At 34.0% G+C, this 12,040-nt stretch overlaps 1 protein-coding gene across 4 annotated transcripts in view; it reads left to right on the forward strand.

Annotated features, from left to right (window-relative positions):
- Nucleotides 1-12,040, forward strand: part of CNTLN (centlein) — a 311,923-nt gene that overhangs the window by 112,033 nt on the left and 187,850 nt on the right. For all 4 annotated transcript variants that reach the window (XM_045043687.1, XM_011288695.4, XM_019816024.3 and 1 more), the window contains exons 6-7: nt 722-855; nt 10,862-11,024. In XM_045043687.1, coding sequence (XP_044899622.1) covers nt 722-855; nt 10,862-11,024 — 297 coding nt within the window. The remainder of the gene's footprint in view (nt 1-721; nt 856-10,861; nt 11,025-12,040) is intronic.

Genomic DNA, 12,040 nt, shown 5'->3' on the forward strand with positions numbered 1-12,040 from the left:
ACTTTATATTTAGATATGTTTATTTACTACTTTATGAAAAGAATCAAAATTAGTTTTGTAATATATTTTGGAAAAAATATAGCTAAAAGTAACATCAATTTTGAAATGTTTCACAATGTGAGCAATAGAGAATTATCTGGAGGAAAAGGCCAACTTTGTAAAACTTGGGTAAAATTTCACCATAATCAGGAAAACTGAACATGATCTGAATCTCAAATATTATACAATTATGTTGATATTTTTTACAGTTCTGTCCCTTTTTTTCCCAATGTGTGTACATTTAAAATAGAGGAAATAATGAAATATCTGCCGTTTGTCCTGGCTACTCTTTAAGTAAATGAACTGATTTTTTTATTCATATATACTTTCACTATACAATAATTTCCTTACACAGTAATAGCTTTTTCACTATACAATAATTTCCTTACTATAATTTCAATAAGTACATTTCTACTTTGATTTTCAAATTTAATTGCTTCACATTCTTAGTTTTTGTACCAAGGCACTATGATACTTTTTCATTTTCTGGAAAAAGTAAATTGCAACTGGTATGAAAGTTATTGTTTGTACTAAATATTTTTTTAGTTAAGTGAAAACAAAAAAAAATTAAAAACATTACCAATTTTTTACTGTAATTTTTTAGATTAGTTGAATATAATATACTTCATTTCTTATTTGATACTTATTATGTTTGATTATGATATAAGTGCTCTGATTTTAGGCCTTTGAAGATGATTTAATTGAAGCAAGAAAAGAAATTGAAGTATCACAGAGTAAATATAATGCTGTGTCATTACAGTTGAATAATAAACAGACTGAACTTATCCAGAAGGATATGGATATTACCCTTGTCAGGCAAGTATATTCAATTTCAAATGTAATATTATAGCACTGTCATTAGTTATTCAGAATGGCAACATATATGTTTATTATTAACACTCTAAAATGACAACAATAGGTCTTCTATGAAGACATATGTTTGTATATTGAAACAATCTGGATTTTATTTATTTAAAAAAATTTTTTTTTAACATTTATTTATTTTTGAGAGAGAGAGAGAGAGACAGAGCATGAACGGGGGAGGGGCAGAGAGAGAGGGAGACACAGAATCAGAAGCAGGCTCCAGGCTCTGAGCCATCAGCCCAGAGCCTGGCGCGGGGCTCGAACTCACCGACCGCGAAATCGGGACCTGAGCTGAAGTCGGACGCTTAACCGACTGAGCCACCCAGGCGCCCCGAAACTATCTGGATTTTAAATACCAAACTGGGAATCGTTAACTGAGACAATCAAGGGTTGCACAGGATTGGGAAGAGCATTCTTAAAGAGTGGTTTTGTTTCCATTTTTAATAAGCATAATGCATTCATTCATTGTTTCCTTCTAAAATTCCCAGCTGGGTATTATATGATATTCATTATTGTTATTTATAATAGGCAATATATGAAAAATCCAATTTTGACTTTTTATTTTATTATGTTCTACATAGGTTTAGTTTATGAGATATTCTTTCTATATCAAAATAGTTAATTTTGTAGTGCTATGCAGAAAGTAGGATTCCTTGAGAAATATGTTTTCAAGTGTTTTGAAAGATTTTAAACTACCTATTAATTTATTTCATTTACCTTTATCAGAAAACGATATTAGAATAAGTCATAAATATGTAGGTATATATGCATGCATATCACATATATATGTTATCTATATATATATATACATGCCTACATTATATACATGTGTGTATGTATGTACATTTTTACTTAAACTAATTAAAGTAATCATACAAAGTTGGGGCACCTGTGTGGCTCAGTCCGTTAAGCGGCTGACTTCGCTCAGGTCATGATATCATGGTTCCTGGGTTTGAGCCCTGCATTGAGCTCTGTGCTGACAGCTCGGAGCCCGGAGGAGCCTGCTTCTGATGCTGTGTCTCCCTCTCTCTCTGCCCCTCTCCCACTCACGCTATCTCTCTCTGTCTCTCAAAAATGAATTAACGTTAAAAAATTTTTTTAAAGTAATCTTACAAAGTTTTTCATATACCTTTATAAACAATTTCATCCTCTGGTGGTACTACTGTGTATATATGTGCATACATATATATGTGTATATATATATACACACACACATAAACTATTTACATATGTAATATTATATATAAACACTATGTATTTCTGTTATGTATAATAATATTGTGTGGTTAAAACCTGATATGTAAATATGTATTTATGTATTATATATTTATATATATAATATGTAATATATATGTAATATATATGTGTACATATATGCATTATGTATATGTACACATATGTATTGCATAAATATACATATATGTAATATATGTAATATATACATATGTGTGTGTGTGTGTATGTGTATAAATTTATTACCTAAGCAAAAATTCATTGTGTTACAATTTAAAAATCTTCTTATTAATAGGGTTGAGGAAAAGTATAACATTTATAGGTGATAGACTGATTGGCTTATCTATTCATGGTATAATTATTTTTGAAGACTGTAATTTGATGAAATCAGAAAAGTAATTTTACATAGTTATAGAATCTTAGATTTTTAAATTTTTTTTTTTTACATTTCATTTATTTTTGAGAAACAAGTGAGATAAAGCGTGAGCAGGGGAGGGGCAGAGAGAGGAGACAGAATCTGAAGCAGGCTCCAGGCTCTGAGCAAGCAGTCAGCACAGAGCCTGATGCCAGGCTTGAACCCACAAACCGTGAGATCATGACCTGAGCTGAAGTCGGACGCTCAACCGACTGAGCCACCCAGGTGCCCCTAGAATCTTAGATTTGTAAGAAATCTTAAAATTGTCATTTATCCCTGTCTTCTTCTCAATAAGATAATATACCTTTTGGTCTTTGCTTGACACTTTTAGTTGATAAGTTTCTCGTTACTTTTCAAGACTATTCTTTTCAGTTTATATTGTTAAAATTGAACATTGTTCAGTTGAGTTAAAGTTTGATTTTTTTTACAATATCCACCCATTAATCTTGAATCCTTATTTAGAAAACCTCAGAGACAATCTAATCTCTATTCTATTGCATAGATCTTGAAATAATAGAAGATATCTTTATCAATAACTTTATCTTTTCATTGTTTAACTATTATTTCTCATAATTTTTCATGTTATATACTTTGTAGATGTTACACTGTTTGGGGTTGCATTTCTGAATGTGTTCCATATCATCAGTATCTGTATCATCAATATTTTTCTTAAAATGTAGCACTGATAACTGCACAAAATATTCCAATGATGACCTTTCCCTTTTAGAGTATGATTCAGATGGAACATGGGACATAATCTAGGATGCAGTGTAGTGTTAAGTGCATGGCATTTGAATAATTACATTTTCTACTAAATTTTGCCCCTTTGTATACTTGAATTTAGTGTATTGCAAGAGCTATAAGCTACAGTAAATAAGGCAGTAATATCCACAGATGGGCATTTTATTACACTATGGTAAAAGAAAGGACCATGTGTAATTTTAAGAGCTTGACTGTAAGGGCTTATAGAGGTGGAGTTGGAAGTTTGGAGCAGAGGACTATGACTCAAACCCTCATTATAGGGTTGTAGTTGAGATGTCTGTAGTATTTTTCCTGAGTTGTCTGAATAAGTTGGGTGTATTATGTGTCTCCTTTCCTTTATAATTTTTACTTCTTAGAGGGGGATGGTGGTGATTATGATATACCAGTATCACTTTACTGAATCTGTATATTGCACAAAAGATGCAAAAAGCCATAATTGTGGGGAAAACGTTCTAGACACTTTCTTATTTGGATATACTTTTCTTTATTGATGTATGACAGAGTTGTCCAAGCTTTATTTCTTTATGGGTTTATGTCTTTGGAATTCATAATTATTTGTATATGTATTGAATATTCATGTCACTCACTATGATATGAAACATTGTTGTGAACTCAACCTCAAATGATTTTTATCCTGAATTAGAGTATAAATAAATATCAGTACTTATATAATAAGGTACATGCTTATAATGCATACAGAGCATCCAAATTTATAACTAGAACTTGCATAAAGTGCTAGCCAGTTAGGTTTCCTAACCAAAAGTTTTGTCTGAATAGCTAATGATTCTATAATTACATGGAGGGTGGACTAAATGGCTGCATGGATAGTGGGCTAAATTACAGGGACATAGGCTTAAATGAGTTGGGAATTTTTCTTAGAAATTACTTGTGAATCTCCTACCAAAAATTAAAAAATAAAAGTCAAGATAGTGCAGTCATAATTTGGATTAGAAATGTCAAAGCCAGGGCACCCAACTTCAGCTCAGATCATGATCTCACAGTTCATGGGTTCAGATCCCCCACTGGGTTCTGTGCTGACAGCTCAGAGCCTGGAGCCTGCTTCAGATTCTGTCTGGGTCTCCCTCTCCCTCTGACCCTCCTGCTCTGTCCTCCCCTGCTCATGCTCATGCTCATGCTCATGCTCTGTCTCCCTCTCTCTCTCTCAAAAAGAAATAAATATTAAAAAAAAAAAAAAAGAAATGTCAAAGTCAGAATCCTGAAATTGGATTGGTTGATACACCTGGATTGCTAGTTCCCAGACCCTTAGCAGAAGCAAGTGTAAATTATCTCTGTAAGATGATACAACAATTCTGTCCTCAAATTATATCCACAGTTTTTCAAATTAATATCCCACATATAGTCAGACATAGTAAGTATTAAGAATAAAAACTAAAGACCTAAGAACTGGACTTGATAGGAAAAGACCCAATTATTTGCCTATAATATAATTAATTTGCATAGAAAACTCAAAATAACTTACAGAAACACTTTTCAAATTAATAAGTGGGTTTATTTAGTACACTTGGTAGATGCAGTGTTAGTGAATAAAATTCAACTGCACTTTTATTTCAGCAAAAATTTAGGAAATGGACTTAATATATAGAAATAATATCATTTATAATATGACTAAATATATGAAGCGTATGTGTAATGAAAGCTGTGTGTTACCTCTGTGCAGAAAAGTGGAAAACATTACTGACACAAATAAAGGGTCTAATAGGGATATACAAAGTTCATGGTTTAGAAGGTTCAATATGATAAAGATGTCAATTCTCTCCAAATAGGTACTGAGATTTAGAATAATGCAGATTATCAACAACAGAAAACCATTACTACCTCCAGACCAGAAGGAGCAATGAGAGAAGCTCAAACCAGATCTTGTGAAAAGTCTGTCCTGGAGAGAGGTTGCCTATCAGATGTGTCTTTAGACAGGGGAACAGAGACACTGCCGACTGTGGTTCAGCATAGTGGGAGCCAGGGAAAGAAATACCTTGACACAATTTGTCTCCTTTACCCTCTCTAATCACCAGCCAGCACTTCTAACTGGTCAAATTCAGTCAGAGGCCGAGGACAAGGAGTGAGTGTAATGCAGTCTGTAGAGGCTGGCCTCTTAGGCTAGAGTATTAGAGAGTAGGAAGACATGATGAACATTGGAGAATATATGGTACATTCTCCATTACTGCTCTTTTCCTGGACATTTATTGCTTATTAAGTTTTTGGTATAAACTTTAGAGTAAACTTGCATATTTCTTGTTTGGTATTTCATTAGAGCATCAGATATACAAGTAAGCCTGAGAATTGACATCTTTATGATGCCAGTCTTCCTGTCCCAGAGGGTGGTATGCCATTCCATTTGTTTCAGTACCTTTGTATCCTTAGAAATTTGTTTTAAGTTTCTAATGAGTTTTGACATTTCTTGTTAAATTTATTCCTAGCTATTTCATGTTTTTGTTACTATTTTAAATGGGATATTTCCTTCCCCTGTAGTTTACAACTGATTTTCCTTTCATTGCTTATAGTTTTTTGCTGTACATGTTTTGATGTGCTATGATTTGGTGGGTAAAGTGTTCACAGTTCTTTTGTTTTTACTGTGAATTTCACTTTTACTTTTTTGCATGTAAATATTTTGCCTTGGATTCTAATTCTTCTGAAATTAATATTGCTGTTCTTTATTTTTGTTTACATTTTTATGATAAACAAAACAAGTATATAATCATTTAGGATAATGATACATGTGAATTATTAAAAATAATTCGTGCATAAATTATATTAAAAATAATAGTAAAAAGAAAAAATAGCTCATGAAGTATAGAAAAGTACAAAGAAGATAGAGGAAAAGTATTACACTTAAAATACAACTCCAGACAAGTAAAAGCCATTAAAATTTTGTGAGAATCATTCTAGATTTTTCTCAATTTATATTTATAGATTGAATATTAGGTGGATAGAAATTTTTAGATAAAAGGGACTATACTGAACGTGTTTTTTTAATAAGTAATAACTTCAGCTTTTTATGATATGATGGAACAATGAGACACTGATGTGAAATTGAGGGAATTATTAAACCTTTCTCTATAAAAAGCACTGACTCTCTCTAAAGCTAAGAAGGAAATGGCATGAAAAACTTTGGAGGTCAATCTCATTATGTATTTTTTTAATCCACATTTCATCTTTAGTTCATTTTGAGACCTGCTGTGTAAACTTTGGAAAATAGAACATACATTCAACCATTTTAACTCCTGATTTTGCAACTTGAGATATATGACACTTGTAACCAAAGTGACCAAAGATGTTTAGGATTAGTTCTGTATTTTGCTTCAGTGCTCATCACCTAACTTTTTACTTTTGATGTGTTCATTCCTTCACTCTATTTTGATTCACCTCAGGGGCTCATTTTTATTTATTTATTTATTTATTTATTTATTTATCTTTTTAAATATAATTTATTGTCAAATTGGTTTCCATAAAACACTCAGTGCTCATCCCAACATCAGGGGCTTATTTAAAAAAATTTTTTTAAACATTTTTATTTATTTTTGAGAGACAGAGACAGAGCATGAGCGGGGGAGGGGCAGAGAGAGAGGGAGACACAGAATCCGAAGCAGGCTCCAGGTTCCGAGCTGTCAGCACAGAGCCCCATGCAGGGCTCGAACCCACAAACTGTGAGATCATGACCTGAGCTGAAGTCGGACGCTCAACCGACTGAGCCACCCAGGCGCCAGGGGCTCTTTTTTAATAGGGCCTTCCCTGTTGCTAGAGTATGCTTTCTCCCCCATTGTCCTCGTATTTAGCCATGTGACTTATTTTGGCCTGTGAGACAAGAGTGAAAGTAATATATGCCATGTCCTAATGTTTTAAAAGAAGCATTGCTTGATTTGCCTTTGCTTTTCGTCCTCTGCCACCAGAATAGTATATTCCTAATATAGTCTGCTGCTGCAGTTTGAGTCTTAAGATAGAGGAAAGCCACATGTAATGTGAGCAAGCAGTAAATCTTTGTTTTTATAAACCATCCAGATTTTTTTAAACTGCAGGATAACCTAGAGAAGCTGCCGGAAACCCTCTGTCAGTCTTTGGTATCAAACTTGATCTCCACAGGGATATTCCTAATTTATCCCATGGCCCACTCAATCCCTTAGATAGCATCACTGTAACTAAAAAATCACCGGATTTATCTTTCAGGAATCCAGTATTTTTAACAGCACTTGACATTCTTGAGGAAATGTTGTCGGTTCTCAGAGCTGTCTCAAGTCTCTCATACTCTCCTTTACTCCTTTTTATCTGTGTCTACAGGAAATTCTCAAGTTTGAACCTACCAATTAACTTTATTTTCCATAGCTTTTATTTTCCTTACAACTGTAATTATGCAGTTTGATGTTATTATGGTATCTTTCCTTTTTAACAATATCTCTTTATGTTATCCTTTTCATTTCATCCATTCAACAACTGTCTTATCCCATATATCCTAGCAAACAGAGCATGAGGGAAGGATTAAGTCCTGATTGCTTACTTAGGAGATTCAATTCCAGGGGTAAGTGAGTGAGAGAAAGAGAGAGAAGAATGAGGCAGGCAAGGATAAAGAGTAATTCAAGGAAATGCACTATTGTGCTGGCTACTGCTTTGTGATGAACCATGAAGAGATAGCAGGTGCACTGAATTTGCTACCCAGGGTGATTCTGAACAGGCTGTAGGAGAGAAACGATGCTCTAGAGCAATCCATCGGATGGAAAAGGAAAACAAGTCACCTGTCTGTTTTCTTCTTGTGTTTTGTCTTACATCGATAAAAGTTTGCTGCATATACCATGCCTGTGTTGTAGCATTTTATCCTAATCTGGAAATGGTACAAGGAGACAGTGCACACGCTAGGCATGCAGCTGGTTGACTTCAAGCAGTGGAGCCAGATGAGCTGTATAAATTTCATAGGCTTAAGTGGCAGTTAATAGGCTGAGACAGAGCAAGGGAATGAGAGTCCAAGAGGCAGGTATAGACTGAATCTGGAAATATGCATAAGATGTATATAATACACCAACAACTACAATAAGGGACAGGAATTACCTTAGGTGCTCTGTTTGTAGTAGTGAACAAAAAAGTTCCTACCTTCACAGAGGCTTTATTAAGATCATCTTTACATCTTGTCTTTCTATTGATAATTTAGAGAAGTGTGATGATTTCTTTTTTATACATTTTCGAGACCTTCCTTCTAATTCCTTTAGTAATTTCTACTCAGAGGTATACTTTTCCTCCGAGTATGTACAATAAACTTTCTTTTTTCTTAATTCTTAGTACTCCCCTTCTTTAGTAAGTCCAGTTTGTTTTTCTTTACTTGTTTTCAAACGAGGAAAGATCTAGACAAATTAAGTGTTTGCTAGTGGTCCAGACATGTGCCTTTTGTAAGCTTTATTGCTTACTTTTGATACTAATCAAATTCCACATTTCGTATTTGCAACAATGGTGTACATCCCATTGCATCTACTTTTCAAGTAGAAAGAAGAGAAAGAAACTTATCTCGATAGTGTAAGATTATGCTTCCATTCCACTTACTGGGAGTATGCCTAGGACATAGCATGGGATGAGAGACAGGGGTATGCTATTCCCTTAGTTGATTTTTAATCCTCAGGTGCCTCATAGTGTGAGCATTTCCCTATTCTTGAGTATGTTTTTTTCTGACTAAAGATACATATATTTTGTTCCACATGACCCTTAAATGCAAGCCAGCTACTGATCTTCTCTTTAAGAAATAACAAATATTTCTAGCATTGGAAGAGAAGTAAATTTGCTGTGTTTCACATTGCACTGAAAGATGGTATATGTTTTCTCCTCATCATGTCCCCGTTCTAAATGCAACATTTACTTGGGTTTCCAAACATATATCTTGACTATATACTGAGATAGAATTTTATTATACATCTATTGCCTATCTTATTTGATAATTTTTACCAGTATTATTCTGGAAACAGCAGTACTCAGCAAGCATTCTTACTATGGGTCTCTCTTCCCCTCCTCATGTGAGCATTATATATCCTGCAGGCATTGCGCCATTATTGATTCTCTTCTCTCTCCTCTCTCGTTTTTGGACTGTTATTTACTGCAGGTTTTAGTTTTTTTAAATAAATAGTTTTTTAAAATAAGTTACAAAAAGATGATGCTATAGTCTGAATGTATCCACCCAAAATAATATGTTGGAATCCTAACGCCTAATGTGATGGCATTAGGAGGAGGAGTTTTGGGGGATGCTTAGGTCATGAGGATAGAGCCCTCATGAATGGGAATAGTGTTCTTCTAAAAGAGACCTCCCCGAGCTGCCGAATGTCTGTCTACCTTGTGAGGATACAAGAAGTCTCTGACCCAGAAGAGAGCCCTGACTGAGCACTCTGATCCCTGACTTTCAGACTCCACAACTATGAGAAATAAGTTTCTGTTGTCTGTAAACTACCCAATGTATGATATTTTGTGATAGCGGCCTGAAAGGACTGAGACAGACAGTGTATGTTCATGTATCTCTATGGATGGAGGGATTGTTGTGCTATTTGGAAAACAATATTCCAAACTTCTAAAAATAGAGCTCATTTCTCCCATATTAATATTTATCGTCTTCAACAACTGTTTGCATATCTCCTTTGTTCCTTCTTTTAAGACTTACCTTATAGAAATTAATTTTTAGTTTGAGGTTATAGTTTTAAAAAAGTTCCATTAAAAAATACAGTCTCCAGAATACATATTATAATGTGTTGTTCTGTGAAATGTATTTCTATAAATATTTTTCTCTTCAAATTGAATATACAAAATATGTTGCAGTTTTATGTGATCTGTTTCACATGGGATTCCCTACCATGGAACTCTGGCAACCCCTATACCAGGAAGTAGGGTTTTCCTGGACCCTTAGTGCCATCATTACTACCACTACCAGTTCATTTGTTCTCCTCCTTACCAGTTGCACCCGGGATTGGTTGGAATCACTGGTTTTCATCTTGTGTTCTCCTTCCTTCTACCTTTTTTTTTTTTTTTGCCTTATCTTTTCCTTCAGTCTGGATTAGAAGAGTCACAGGAATCCCAGCCCAGATCTCTGAGGTTGCAAACTAGTGGTGCTTTAAGAAACTTTGGTTTGAAATTTAATTTGCCTTTTGGGATTCCTTTTAATGCATCTGAAGTTCTGTATAATATGCAATGAAAGGCTGACTTACCCTGTATTCAAAACTGATAACTATTGTTGGCATCAGTACTTATCAATTCTTGGAACTGAAGTGTAACTTAATTTCAATAAGAAGGTGGTGCTATGTCTGTATATCCAAGGTTTTTATTACTATCAAGCTATAAAAGAAAATTGATAAGTATTTGGCTTTGAAAGTCATAGTAGTTCTATCAATACTTTCTAGGTGTATGTGATAAATATTAAATACTTTATATGTTATTTCTTTCATTAATATGTTTGCCTGCAGTAAAAAATAATAGATAAAAAAACTGGAAGACGATCTATAACTTAGATGAACACAGTTATTTAACTGAGATGGTCTTTATTCATGCTTGTCCCTGTTTATGGCTCGCTTTGCACAGGAAGGAGTTGCAGGAGCTGCAGAACCTATACAAACAGAACAGTGCACACACAGCACAGCAAGCAGAGCTGATCCAGCAGCTCCAGGTTCTGAACATGGACACACAGAAAGTACTGAGGAATCAGGAAGATGTCCACACAGCCGAAAGCATATCATATCAAAAAGTATGCTTCTATTCTGTCGTAAAAATGTAAATTTATATGGATGCACTTATACAAATATATAGAATTCAATTTTTTTTCAGATTTCAACATTTCTTTATTACTACTCCCTTTTATATATGTTTCTTCAAAATTAAAAATGAAATACAGCTCAATTTGGTAATATTTAAAATTTTGTGACTTTTCTATATGACTGTTAAAGTTGAAACATTTAAAATATAGATGCAAATTTACTCTGTAGGATATTGTTTTTATAAATTGGAATTTCGATATCTACTATGAAACATACTGTGACTGTAGCCCCCAAACCAGAAAGGATTTGGGGAATGGAATTTCTCAGCCTTCTATTATGAGAAATCACTCCTCTGTTATGATTATAGTTTATGACCTAAAGCAGTCTTTCATTATAGAATTGTGCATTGTTTCATTGGCAAATCTGCACAGACACAAATGGGTATGCTGAGGAGGGCTTCAGAGTCAGTATTTTCCAAGGATGTTTCTCTTTTTTGTCTGCTTCTTTTAAGTAGTCATTTTACTTTACAGTTGTTTTAGGAACCACTTAAGAAGGCTTACCCAGCTATTTAGGCATGCTGACTGACTCAGCAACAATAATTATGGCTAGTAATTAAAAAAACCACCTTTATTGAATTCTTTATGTTTTGTGTAGTGTACCAAGTTATTTATAGAAATAATTTGGTTTCTGTATAGGTCAATCTCATAAGATTGATTTTATTCCTTTTTAATAGTTGAGGCAGCCAAGGCTTAGAGTGGTTAAATAGTGCAATCTGTGTTGTTGTTTTCTATTTAACTCCCTCTTCTAAAAAAGGACCATGAAAATCCAATACCTATAATTAACATTTTTATGTTAGTAGTAATAGTAAATAACTATTAAGTAAACGTTAAGCACTTATTTTTAAATAATGCTTTGGAACAGTGGTTTTCAATCTGTATTCTGTGTTCCTCTAGAGTTTCCCTCAGGACGCAGATGATAACGAGGGAAAGGTAGCGCCTGTTCTCTC

Source organism: Felis catus, chromosome D4 (genome assembly GCF_018350175.1).
Source record: "Felis catus isolate Fca126 chromosome D4, F.catus_Fca126_mat1.0, whole genome shotgun sequence".
NCBI classification, from domain to species: Eukaryota; Metazoa; Chordata; class Mammalia; order Carnivora; family Felidae; genus Felis; species Felis catus.